General features: G+C 31.3%; 1 protein-coding gene across 46 annotated transcripts in view; it reads left to right on the top strand.

The window, feature by feature from the left end:
* Window positions 1-13,703, top strand: part of RBM26 (RNA binding motif protein 26) — a 96,003-nt gene extending 82,300 nt beyond the window's left edge. For 15 of the 46 annotated variants that reach the window (XM_054528660.2, XM_063714669.1, XM_063714675.1 and 12 more), the window contains 2 exons: window positions 5,821-5,934; window positions 7,583-8,436. In XM_054528660.2, coding sequence (XP_054384635.1) covers window positions 5,821-5,934; window positions 7,583-7,672 — 204 coding nt within the window. In that variant the 3' untranslated portion in view covers window positions 7,673-8,436. 46 annotated transcript variants of the gene reach the window in all.
* The last annotated feature ends 213 nt before the right edge of the window (window positions 13,704-13,916 follow it).

The following is a 13,916-nucleotide window of genomic DNA, read 5'->3' as shown; positions in this document are numbered from 1 at the left end:
CCTGTTTCTCACTGTTTTAATTAAACTAGCTTTCTAATATATCTCAGTAGTTTGTCAGGGCAGTTTGGATTCCCTCTCACACCCAATTATTACTCACTTTCAGAATCTTGCTGGTATGTTTTAAGTGTTTATTTTCTATGTAAACTTTTGAATAAACTGAGTTTCAAAAAGATAGACTAAGTTATGGGAGAATGAACATAATAATACTAAATTTTCCTCAAATACTAAATCTTCCTCTAAAACCTCATTGTCTTTCAAGTTCTTCAGTACTTTTTACATTGTAAGAGCATTTTAATTTTTTTAATATAGCCAGTATATATTACTTACTAGTGTTAAGGTTTTCTTTTTTAAAAATTAATTTAATTTTTCGATTCAGGGAGTACACATGCACGTTTGTTAATGAGTATATTGCATACTGGTAGGGTTTGGGGTTCTAGTATACCCATTACCCAAATAGTGAACATTGTACCCATTAGGTAATTTTTCAACCCTCATCTGTCTCCCACCCTCCCTGCTTATGGTTTCTTTATATAGACAACATATGTCGCTTATAAATTTCCCCATAATAATTCATCTTTTTATTGGTATTTTAAATGAGATCTTTTGTTCCATAATATTTTCTATTGGTTCTTCATATGTAGGAAGACTGTTCATCTTTTTTTATTAAATGTGTAACTTCCATCTTATCAAACTATTTGATGGTTTTAATTTTGCTCTCGGGTTTTTTGGGTTTTCATTCAGTTTATCTTTGGTTAAACATAGTTTTACCTCTCACATTTCTACACTTACTACTTTTTGTTATTTAATTGTTTACCTTTAGAAAAATGTTAAAAACATCGGTAATAATAGTGACTGACTTTTTTGCAGAATGAAAATGCTTCTAGTATTTTCAGTATTATGTGTGATGCTGGCTTTTTATCTTAAGGTAGAATACAAATGACTCTGTTTCATTAAGATTTTTGATCAGAAATGGACTTTTTTTTTTTTTTTTTTTTTTTTTTTTGAGACAAGTTCTCATTCTGTCACCCAGGCTAGAGTGCAGTGGTCTGATCACAGCTCACTGCAGCCTTGACTTCCTGAGCTCAAGTGATCCTCCCACCTCAGTCTCCCAAGTAGCTGGGACTATAGGCACATGCTGCCACAGTTGGCTAATTTTTGTATTTTTTGTAAAGATGGGGTCTCACCATGTTGCCCAGGCTGGTCTTGAACTCCTGAGCTCAACCAGTCTGCCTTTCTCAGCCTCACAAAGTACTAGAATTACAGGTTTCTGTCACTACGCCCAGGCTAGAAATTGATTTTTATAATGCTTTTTGATGTTTGTATAACAGTGAATTTTTTTTCTTTTTCACCTTATTTCATTGTACTGCTTCTAATCATTCTCTTCTGGTTTAAATCTCATAGTATTGTATTTTTAAAAATCACTAAAGTCTCTTTCTTTCTCTTTTTACTTTTTAAAATAATTTTCAAAAGTAAGATTGGTTTGTAAATTTTGGGAGGGATATTTTTGTCAGGTATCTCTATTACCTGTCATTGGAAAGTTTCCATTATTCTTTGCTTTCTGAGATAATTTAAGTTGCATTGGAAATATTTTTAAAAAAATTTTAATAGAATTCATTTGTGAAACTATCAGTATCTAATGATTAAACGTGTCTTTTTACAGGCTGTTTTGTAGAAATGATTTGTTTATCTTTGCTGGCTTTAGTTTGGTACTTTGGTAGTTTTTTCAAAAATTATCTTTTTAATCTAGATTATCAGCTACATTTGCATTGGGAAGCAAATTTTATCTTCATCTGATACTATTTCCCACCTCTTTCATATTTTGTGGGTTTTTACATTTAGCTCCACTTTCACCTTTTTGACCACTACCTCCTTGCCCAAGTAGGCATCCTGTAGAGCACATTTAAACATGGTGTTCCTTAACATTTTATAAATGGCTATACAGTTCACTTTTAAAAATATATTTTAATGAAATTTTAAAGTACATGCATAACTCTTGAAGCACTGCAATAGCATACTGTAAGAAGTTATTTGCATTAATTATTTGTACTGTTAAAAAGCAGTACAAAGCAGATAATACAATACAGTTCAGAAATAGACCTAAGTTTGTACAATCATGTGCCACTTAAGAGGGATATGACCTGAAAAATGTGTTGTTAGACAATTTCATTGTTGTGTACACATCACAGAGTGTATTTACACAAACATAAATGATATAACCTACTACACACCTACACTATATGGTACATAGCCTGTTGGTCTTAGGCTACGAATCTCTGGCATTGTGTTAACTATACTGAATACTGAGGCACTTGTAACACAATGGTAAGTATTTGTGTAGGTAAACATATCTAAACATAGAAAAGGTACAGTAAAAATAGGGTATAAAAGATAAAACATGGTGTACCTGTATGGGATACCTACCATGAATGGCATTTGCAGGACTGGAAATTGCTCTGGGTGAGTTAGTGAGTGAATGTAAAGGCCTAGAACATTACTATCCTATTTTATAGACTTGTACTTTAGACCTTATAAACACTATACACTTAGACTATACTAAGTTTATAAAAACATCTTATCTTTCTTTAATAATAAATTAACCTTAGTTTGCTATAACTTTTACTTTTAAACTTTACAATTTTTAAAAACTTTTTGACTCTTGTAATGCCACTTAGCATAAAACAGACACGTTGCACAGCTGTACAAAAATACTTTCTTTATATCCCTTATTCAATAAGCTTTTGTCTATTTTTAACATTTTTTTATGTTTTACTTTTTAAACTTTTAATTAAAAACTAAGACACAGACACATACATTAGCCTATGCCTAAACATGGTCAGAATCATCAGTATCACCGTTTTCTACCTTTACGTCTTGTCCCACTGGAAAGTCTTGAGGGGCAGTAACACACACACAGCTGTCATAGGCAATGTGTGTATCATAGGCAGTGGCCTACGATTACAATTCTTCTGAAATACTTCCTGAGGAACCTGCCTGAGGCTGTTTTATAATTAACTTAAAAAAATTAGAGTACACTCTAAAATAATGATAAAGAGTATAGTATAGTAAATACGTAAACTAGTAACAGTCGTTTGCCACCATATTCAAGTATTATGCTGTACATAATTGTCCGTGCCATACTTTTATATGACTGGACTGGCAGCACAATCGGTTTGTTTACACCAGTATCACCATGTGAGTAATGTATTATGATAGTTATAAGATCACTAAGCAATAGGAATTTTTCAGGTTTATTAAAATCTTAGAAAAAAAAAAAAATCTTAGGGCACCACTTTTGTGTATAGTCATTGTTGACCAAAACATTGTTCTGTGGTGCCTGACTTTATGAGGATTTTAATGGGTCACAAAGGAGTTGTTTTAAATCAAGGAATAAAACAAGTTATTCAGTAAATGCTGTTGGGACAATTGACTAGCTATTTGGAAAAAAGACAGCATTATGTCTTTTTTAAATATCCAAATAAATGTAAATTGGATGAATTTTTTTTCTTTTTTTAATACATAAAACATTTAATACATGCTACAAAATTCTTTTTTTTAAACAGTAAAATCCTACGGATTTTTTAAAAAATAGTCTTAATATTGAGAGGGCTTTTTAAGGTGTGGCACGATATTCATAAAGGAAAACATTGGTAAATTCCAGTACATGAAAAATTTAAAACTTGTTCATGACAAAAACAAAAGAACAACAACAACCCCTTTCTCTCCAATAAAAGGTGCATCATAAAATCAAAATCCAATTGGGGAAAATATTTTGCCCAAAATATCACCAAACTTCATTCAATTAGAAAAATACAAGCAGGCCAGATTGTGAAAAAAGTCAAACATTTCACTTCTAATAGAAAGTCACACAAGATGTACAAATACACAAGATTGTTCATCTCTGTAGAAATTGCTTTAATTATGCTAAATATATATGGCCATTCAAGAAAAGTGACAGATTTATTGGTATGGACATTGAGAGATATTTATGAAAAGAATTGGGTTAATAATTTAACTATGAAGTTATAAACTAGTATGTTTCCGTATACATATCATACATATTTGTATACAGAAGTTCTTTTAGTGTGTGTATAGAAAAATATATGTAGGATTTAACTCCGAATTCCTCACAGAATAGTGGTTATCTCTTAGGGCTAGGGATAATCATGGACTGTGCTTTTTTACATTATGTGGCCTGAAATTTTGACTCTTTGTAAAAAGTGAAATGGGTGGGTTGCAGAAGGAATTGTTTAAGCTTTAAAGATTTTATGTTGCAATTACCTGAAATATTGGTTTCTTGAACTTTTCTAATATAAAAACATAGTTTTATCAAAATGAAAGTAATTATGAAAGATGTTTCTTATAACATCAGAAGTTCTTAGTTTTCCTGAGTAAATTTACATCTTCACAAAGCAAAAACTCTGTTCTTTCAAAAATTTACACAGCCTAATTCTCAAGTTTGTAATGGAGCAATGTTAATAAAAAGTTTGTAAATCATCTTGTAATTAAAGTTGAAACTTTAGAAAGTTGTAGGCTCATCTTACAGATTTGAGGAGCTGTGTGTTGAATATAGAGATGTGTAAAGTTAGATCATCAGAAATTTTTGTCAATAACTTCTTTTGAAAATGTCAGTAACTTTCTTTTTAGGTGAGTTTTTTTTAGCTGAACGTAAGGGTGAGTTTTATGAGTAGGTACTTTGCATTAAACAGTTGGAATTCCTTATAGAATATGATACATTTTTATGTAATAGTGATAGCTTCAAAAAATTGCAAGTTGTCCTGGAACTAAAATACATATAAGTACGTTTTAAAAAAATTCTAGTTGTATGACATTGTGACAAAAATACTCTGAGCAGCATTTGAACAGGCATGAAATCTTTTAGATTTATCATAAATTTATATGTGCAGGTTTAAAATTTATACCTGGGGATTTTAATACCACACAACTTATGTCAAATATCATTGAATATGTAATTGTTTCTACATTTCACATTATGCTGTACTTTGAGATTGTATTATAAATCTTGTGTGAGTATAAGTTATTGGCAATATGTTGCTAACACTGATTTACCTTAGTTCATGTTACTCTAATTTGAATGCAGTTTCCAAACCAGCCACTTAATATAGCAAGTACTTAGACATGACTATTTTGTAAGTTCGCGTTTTATATTCAGTTATAAAACCTTGGTAGGAAAAACTGTTTTTCAATAGAAAAGTTCAGAGGGTTTTTTTTTCCTTTCATTGAGACACTTAAATTTTGTATTAGTTTTACAATAAACATTTTATGGTAGTTGGTCATTTGATGTAATTTGAAAATAATATACTTTACACATGCAAAATTATTAAAGATTAATAATTACTATATACCATTTGTAAATGAACAGTAATTGAAATAAAATATATTTAGCATATTGATCCTAATTTAGACATTGATTCAGACACTGAAACTAGGATCTTGAAGTACCTTGGGATTGTCATCTTAAACAGCAGTTGTCATTGTGTTATAAACATGTAGACATATTTCTTTTAGTCAAATATTGGCCAGTAGTGAAATAGCTATATTTTATTATGAGAAATTATTCTTATTTTCTTTTTAAAGGAATTTGCAATTACTAGTCTGATTGTAGGAGTAAATAACCATAAAAAGTAAAGTGTAAATTATAAGAATAGTAAATTGAATAGTAAATAATCAAAAAGCAAATGGGTAGATAGCCATCTTCAGTTGTCTTTAGCTACTTTAATTTTAATGTTAGGCATTATGAAATTTATTTTTTTCTTCAGAAATTTTTAATGTCTTATATTCCAATATTTTTAATCATTTTAGGCTGCAGTTCATGGAGCTCGTTTCAAAGGGCAAGATCTAAAACTGGCATGGAATAAACCAGTAACTAATATTTCAGCTGTTGAAACAGAAGAAGTTGAGCCTGATGAAGAAGAAGTATGTTACTTTTTTTCCACTTATTTTTACCCTTAATCATTCATAGCTTTTATATAAAATGTGATTTTTATGGCTGTGATTTTAACATAAAACTTTTATTCCTGACCCATAGTCCAGGCAGGGGATATCAGATAAATGCAAACAACTTTAAATTTTCTGGATAATGAGAAGAAATGTGGATTGCTAATTCAAAAAGAATATATGAAAATCATATATATATATATATATATACTCAATTTTTATTTACCCTTAGAGACAATAATTATTCATTAGATTTTTATCCACAGGAAATCTTGTAATATTTTAAGTTTTAGGATAATCTATTCTCAGTTGCTTTATTAACATTTCAGCTTTCCTTTATTTTAATTCATATATCATTTTAGTCATTAGAATGAATGCCTGTTATATGGTAGATACTGTCATAGGCACAAAAATGAATAAGACACGGTCCCTATCTATCATCAAGGAGCTTATAATCTGAAAAGAGGGGTGGTGGCAGACACGTAAGAAACTAGTTACAATAAAAGGCAGACTGATAATGCTGAATAAAGATTTGAACAACATGCTCTGGAAACTCAGAGGAAGGAGTGATTGTTTCCATCCCAAAAATTTTAAAGGAGGTATTGACAGTGGAACTGGGCCCTAAGCAGTAAAACAGCTTTCATAAGCTAGAACTGGAGCTGGGAATATAATTGAGAGGTATTTTAGATGGAGGGATAAGCGTCAGGAAAAATGAAAGTGTGCATTTTCTTTGAGTAACAGCAATTAGTCTGATGGCTAAGAGGTACGGGCCAGTGAAGTGTTAGAGCCCTTTGAAACCAAAAACTTGAAAGTAAGCAACTCTTAACTAATCACAAAATAAACTTTAGGAAAAAGTTTAAGTTAAGAAATAAAGGTAAGGTGGGGAAACTAAATAATTCCATGTTTTACCTTCATAATGGCACTTCATTTTGTTTGAAGAGCATTTCAAGGCTGTTATACATATCCGTAGTCAAATGCAAGAATAAAAATGTATATTTTGAAACTCATATACATGATTTGTCATTTTATATTTTAGATTATACCTTTGTCCTTCCATGAGTTTGAATTGAATGGGGAGAAAAGCAGGAGAGCTCCTGGTATTAGGTATTTTGAAAAGTTTGAAATAGCAGTCTGAGAAGTGTTTATGAAGGGAATGGGGAAAAGAAAGGAATGCAATAATAGAAAATGTTTGTTGCATACAGCAGAAACTAAATATAAATATAAATCTTGGTAGAATTTTATACAAGTCATTGGTTGATTTTAGTATTCAAGGTTAGGAGGGTAAATTAGAGAAAACTTATTTTCTTTTTTAAAAAAGTTTGACCAATATTTTAAAGGTACAGAAGATGGCTTAACTTGCTAAAGAGAGGCAGGAAAAAATGGCATGTACAAAGGCTTTATTTGATATTTGTTTAGTGCATTTCATGCAAGCAATAGAATAGATCATATAGAGAAACGATTGAGTGGTTAAATGTTGCTTTTCTTTGTTTTGTGAATGTTCTAGCTATAAAAATACCTTTTGTATTCAACTCTGTTGAGAGAGATGAGTATTTAAAAGTGTCACCTTTTTTTTCTTTTCTTTTTTTTTTTTTTTTGGGTAAATTCCTAAATACATTTTAACCTAAAGTTTCAGGAAGAGTCTTTGGTGGATGACTCATTACTTCAAGATGATGATGAAGAAGAAGAGGACAATGAATCTCGTTCTTGGAGAAGATGATTTGACTGATCATTGATCTACATATGCTAGAACTCTACCTGTGTTTCATTAGTATTATCTAATGTACTTTTACATATTTGTAAAAACAATTTTTGGTAAAATGTGATGAAGATGGATTTCACAAATAGACAAAAAAGAAGAAAACTACCTTCTGATCTTGTATTTTGAAAGATTGATGTTTGCATTTTATTTCAGTAAACAATTGCTAAAGACATCACACTAGAAACATATGCAATGTTTTTATTACATACTTCTACTGGACATCACAGAATTCTTTGGGTTCTTTGTAATTTAATGAATAGGTCTGAAAACTTATGACCAATACTTGTTATAACTTAGAAGACTTTGTTTTATTCCAAATAAGGAATGAATTTGCATTTAAAATCTTAATGAATGTTTTCAAAACTGAATAGATAACATAGTACTCTAACTAAAGTCTCCAAGTTATGTATTATAATATTACATAGTAGTATGCTTAGGCTTTACTATGTATTAGCCTTTTGTTGGACTGTGTATGTATTTTACCATATGGGTTTTAATGATAATGGTGTATGACTGCTTTACATGAGTCCTTTTGCATCTGGATGTTATAATAAAGTGGAATGGTCTCTTTAAAAAAAAAAAAAAGGAAAGAAAAGAGAAAAGCAATGACAAAAAAAAAAAAAAAAAAAAAAAAAAAAAAGCCAAGACAATGTTCCTTGATTTAAAAAAAAAAGAAAAGAAAAAAAAGAAAGAAAAGAAAAAAATTAAAATAGACCATTCCAGATGGTGATCTACCCTTCTACCCTTCCCCCCAATTATCACAAAAGGAGCTATAATCACTAACTTATTCTTAATAATAATGGTTACTGGTACCCTTACAATAATGTACAATCCAATGTTTAAAAATTATACCACTTGAGTTTGGTTTGATCCTATAAATTTTCAACAAATGTCTTAAAATTTAAAAGCAGGCTGATTAGTTTGGAACCAGACTGCAAGTAGAGCTAACATTTGGTGAATAAGAAAACATCACATTACATTTTGGATGTATGAAAGAAAACTTGACCATTTGAAGATATATGAATAAAGAAATGTACTATAGATACTACTTTAGGAAAACACTGTTTGGTAAGTGTTCCAGTCTGATATTTTAAGTGTGTACTTCCTATACTTGTATAAAAATCTTTGACGTTTGCAACAATACTGTGATTTTTTTAAGTGGATTTCTTTTGCAAATGAACATGATCATTGAAAGTTGATATGGCAGTTCCCAGGAAATAAATGCATTCTTTGTAGATTGGGGGTGGGAGATTACATATTTATATTTTAAAATTCATCATTTCTATTGCAAGTGTTTCTGCCTCTCGAGATTATAGTGATAATATTAAAAAATCACATTTAAAAAATTACTTTCTTCCATATTGGGGTCCTCACAATCAAAAGCTGTTGTTCCACCACCACCATAGTCTTCTGCCAGTGGAGTAACTTAAGGATGTTGTTCTTTTTCTTCTTCCCCATACCCCCCTAATTGGGGTTGAAGTTGTGTATATTTTCTTGATGGTAACACTATTTCATGGAAATGCTTTGCCTTGCAATTCGTGTCTACGTTTATATTTAAAATTTCAAAATCAGATTTCAGTTGTCAAAATAGTGACTTTGCTCAAAAAGTCACTATTTTTACTTATATATTTAAATCAAAGATCTATTTTTATGTAGTCTCTTGTATGTTGACTATGTGCTATTCTGATTCATTAGGTAAGTTTGTTTTCTTTTCTTTTTAGTAGTCGTGAAAGGTGCCAAATTGGCAGAGGCTCACGTTTCTTCTCTTTACACCAAACAGGTATTATAAAGAAAGTAAATCTTTCAAGGGCCAGTTAAATCTCCATGCTAATTTTTGGCTTTATAATTTGATTAGTATGTTTTAGCCTGATATTTCAAAAATTATAAAATTCCCTTACAATGTAACTGAAAATACATATTCTGTTTATTTCAGTCCATGAATAGCTAATCAGTTTTCCTAGAACTTAAAATGTTTTAAGCCATGTTGCTTTGAATGAATCAGAAGACAAATATGTTTCAGTGTGATCCCAAAGAATGGAGATTAAATCTTACCAACCTTAATTAGGTTTACAGTTATATTATTCGTAGTATTAATATGATTTTAATTATAAATATTACTTAGTATTAAGTTGCTACTGAATTTTTTACTTGTTTATAAATACTAGCACTCTACATGTACTTTCATATGTTTTCATTTAAAACTTAGGAAGGAGTTGTTCATTTCCATTTTACAGATAAGGAAACTTAGGCTAATAGAGATGGAATGATTTGCCCAGTCATAGCTAGTGGGTGAAAATAGATTTGAATGCAAGCATTCTGATTTCAGTGCCAACTTTTTTTTTTTTTTTTTGACTCTACATTGATGCTGCTGCTTTCCTAATTACTGATGGAGTGGAACATGAGATTGTGTTTATAGTAAATATGGTAGTTCTTGCCTCAAAGATCCTGCACAAAATTAGCAGACTTCTTGGTCATTCGCCAGTTCATACTTATACCCTCCCTTTTAATACAGCACTTTGTTCATATCTCTGTTACAGTACTTACATTGTAATATAATTTATCTGGTTTATGTCTGTCTTCCCCACTAGATTACAAGCTCCTCTAGGAAGGTGGACCATGTCTTATTCATCATTTTATCTTTAGTGCTTATCACAAAGCCAGGCTTATAGTGGGCACTCAGATGTTTGTTGGATGAATTAATGAATGAATGAATGCATATTTAAATCTCCAATCATAGAGTGACAAATACCTCCCTTGTTAATTCTTATCAATTTTCCAAAAATCTCTTGAAGATCTCCTCAGTCACTGGGAGCATTTTGCTAAGCAATTGATACAGTTCGAGTTTGTCACTTGTGGGGTTACAAGTATTGATGGAGGTATACACATATGTAGGCTTAGTGGAATTTCCACAACATTTAGTAAGGCATTAATATTTTGGGGTAATAAATGTTGTAGTCTTGTTTCAGAGGTAAAATACACTTTTGGTTTCTGTCAGTGTATATGATTAGAAATGCTAAGAGCTACCAGTCTAGTCCATCCCACTAATTTTTATACCCAAAGGTGATCTGGTTTAGAATACTAGACAAGGTTTATAAGAGATTTAGCTTTTGGTCCCAATTCTACAACTAACTCTGTGGCCTTAGACAAGTCTCTTGCCTTATCCAGGGTTGTTTCCTTGTCTGTAAAGTAAAGAGTTGGACTAGATGATCTCTAAGGTCCCTTTTACATCTGTAGTTTCCCTGGTACTATATTGGTGTTTGATACAAAACAATTTAATATATCTAAGCCAGTTCTCCCTGTTATCGTTGTTGTTTTCTATCATTCTGTCATTGGAAACAACTTGGATTTGTTTATGATAATTTATATGATGCCTCTTGGTACAATTTTGTGTATAGTGTTCTTACATGCTTGCATTTGCCAGTACAGATTACATTCAGCCTATAAAATAGAGATGAACTTCTGTGTTCACCAGCACTTCCTTTTCCCAATTGTAACTTTCCATTTTCCTTCTAAATTCAGAGTTTTAAAGTAGAAGTACTTGCGCAGATACAGTCAGTTCTCTCACCAATATGGATTTAAATTGTCCTTTCCATCTCAGTTTACTCTTTTTTAAAAAAAACAAAACCAAACCAATATGCTACCTGAAACTAGAAACACATTTTTAATTCTGCAGCTCTCCTAACAGATTATTTTGCTTTAGTACAGACCTGGGCTGCAGGCTGAGTTGGGAGTCGGTAAAGGATTGAGGACAGCAATGTAGGTCACCTCTTCCTACAGGAAAAAATTGAGGAACATTGTGTATTACTGGTTAAAAGATTGATTAGGATTATTTCAAGGGATGGTTGAGTTGTCGTTTTACATATTTCACCCAATATTTTGTGTCTCTACTTAAGCAGTGTTGTTTTAAATGTTACTGGATAATTGTAACATAATCAGATTAAATTTTATATTTAACTGATACCCAAGCATTTGATGAAAACATGTTGCAGGAATGGGAGAGTATTCCATAGCTTTTGTTTTATTGTGATTTGATTAAATGTGACAACTAATAGTTTAAAGACAGGACTTCACTGTTTTAGCTGATTTCCTGTAGAAAGTGTGGCTAACTTTAATTGAAAGAAATGTCTTCTTACTAGAACTGATTTTGGGGGACTCTATCCACTCTTACTTGGAACACTAACCATTGGCTATAAGGGTTCAAAAAGGAAGCAACAGTTGCTTATTTGGTATGTTGAAATATCACTGGCTATTTTAGAGTATGAAGCAAACTTTCTCAATATGTTTTCTTTTCCCCCCTTACACACAATGTAGACTAATGATAGAAAACTAGTTTTAGTTCTTCTAGAATTTATATAAATTTTGTAAGCTCCACCCAACACACACACACACACACACACACACACGCACGCACACCCGCCACACTTACAAAAGTCGTATTAGCCTTTTAAAACAAAAATTTCCTGCGTGAAATTCTAGCTTAGTTAACTTTTCGGTCTTCCTCTCGGGGCTTTTCTTGTTCTTATAAAATACTGTAAATTACAAATGGAAATTTAATGCAGAGTTAAATTTCTAGTGTACAATATTTGTAAGGCAAGAAGAAAATTTCCTTTTCCCAGATCTCAGGAACTACCTTGTTCCTGTTAACTTGAACTGGCTAGTTGCTCAAAGGTATGTATACAGGCCTTTAGGGAAGAGCAGTTTTTAAATTTTTCCTTTCTGATCATTATATACCTATCAGATGACAATAGATAATCTTCCAAAGTTGCTACCTAAAAATCCTAGGAAAGAAACTTTGGTGAACATGACTGCCATTCCCAATAATTGCTAATGAAAAACATCAAACTTGCTTAGTAGAAAAACACCTAATTTGGTAATAACTTACTTGCAGTTTTTCCATATTATGTGCTTGTTACTTAATGTGATTAAAAGCATTTTAAAATTCTACTTTTTTCATATCCACTTTTTATACTTGCTACTTCCTAAATTCCTCCCTCACTGTTTATTTCATCCATCTACTCATTTCCCATCATCCAAAGTTAGCCTCTCCTTGTATACCAGGCGCTGTCTGATTTCCATGTATTCCTTTTATTTTTACTGTGGGCCTTTGTGCTTAGTATACTTTTACTTCATATAATGTGATTAACAACTGAAGTGATTATCATATGGAGTTTAAGGAAATTAGATGTATCTTGCAATTACTTTGAAATCTTTGGGAAACGTTAAGGAAATTGTATGTGTTTTCATTTTTATTTACAACATCTTGGAATTTGTTCATGATTTCCTAAAATTTCTTTGCCTCCCCACATCTCTGTGAAGATTTTCCATATCAGTTAACTAGTTTTCCTAATGAAAATTTTAGACCATAGATATGTTGTATGCTGTGATCTTTTGCAGCCTAATGTTTGAAGGAAGCATGATGCAGAGAGGTTTTGTTAAAATCATTTTAGCCCAAAGCTTTGTGTAATTTTCCTGCAACTTTGATTGGAGGTCAATTTATGATGTGATTCAAGTTTTAGATTTATTTGCTATTTTCAAAGTTTTTTTTAATAGTCTTCTCTTTTTCCAGCAGAGAGAGATCATCATTGCCTGAATTTAGCTTTGTGACTGCAAGAGCAAGACCAGTTCCTGTCTGGAGACGACTGTTAAAATAATATCATCCTATTATTTTATGTTCACTCTTTATCAATTTGAACAGATGTTTACATGTACTATAATTAGCATTTTATCTCTACAGTTCTCTAAGAGTACATCTGAGTCCAAAGTGTATCTGAATGTGTGCTCTGACCTTATTCTTAAATGTTTTCTCCCCATACTTTATAGCCATTTATTTTTTAAACACCTTAAGAAGGAACAAAAAAGTTCTCTTGGATGACGTATATTCAGTCTGAGCCAAATTGAGGATTGTGTCTAGGAAATCTGTAAAGCCATACTACTGTGTTCATTAGCATGAGCAATTTAAAATGAAAATGAATTAAAAAGTTAAACATGAGTTTGGTTTTAATTTTGGGGGGATCTTAAGGTATATTTCTGGGAGTAGGATAGCCACTTAAAATAAATTTGAATAGATGATAAAGTACTTTTTTATGTACTGTGATAGCTTGTGCATTTCTTCTGAATATACTTTCTGATGTTGCCAAGGTCATTTACCCAAATATTTTTAAAAAAATTCTTAACTCTTCAAAGCCAACAAAGAAAATAATTT

This window comes from Pongo abelii, chromosome 14, assembly GCF_028885655.2.
Source record: "Pongo abelii isolate AG06213 chromosome 14, NHGRI_mPonAbe1-v2.0_pri, whole genome shotgun sequence".
Taxonomy (NCBI): domain Eukaryota; kingdom Metazoa; phylum Chordata; class Mammalia; order Primates; family Hominidae; genus Pongo; species Pongo abelii.
The sequence above is the reverse complement of the archived record's forward strand: the minus strand, read 5'-3'. Positions and strand labels throughout refer to the sequence as shown.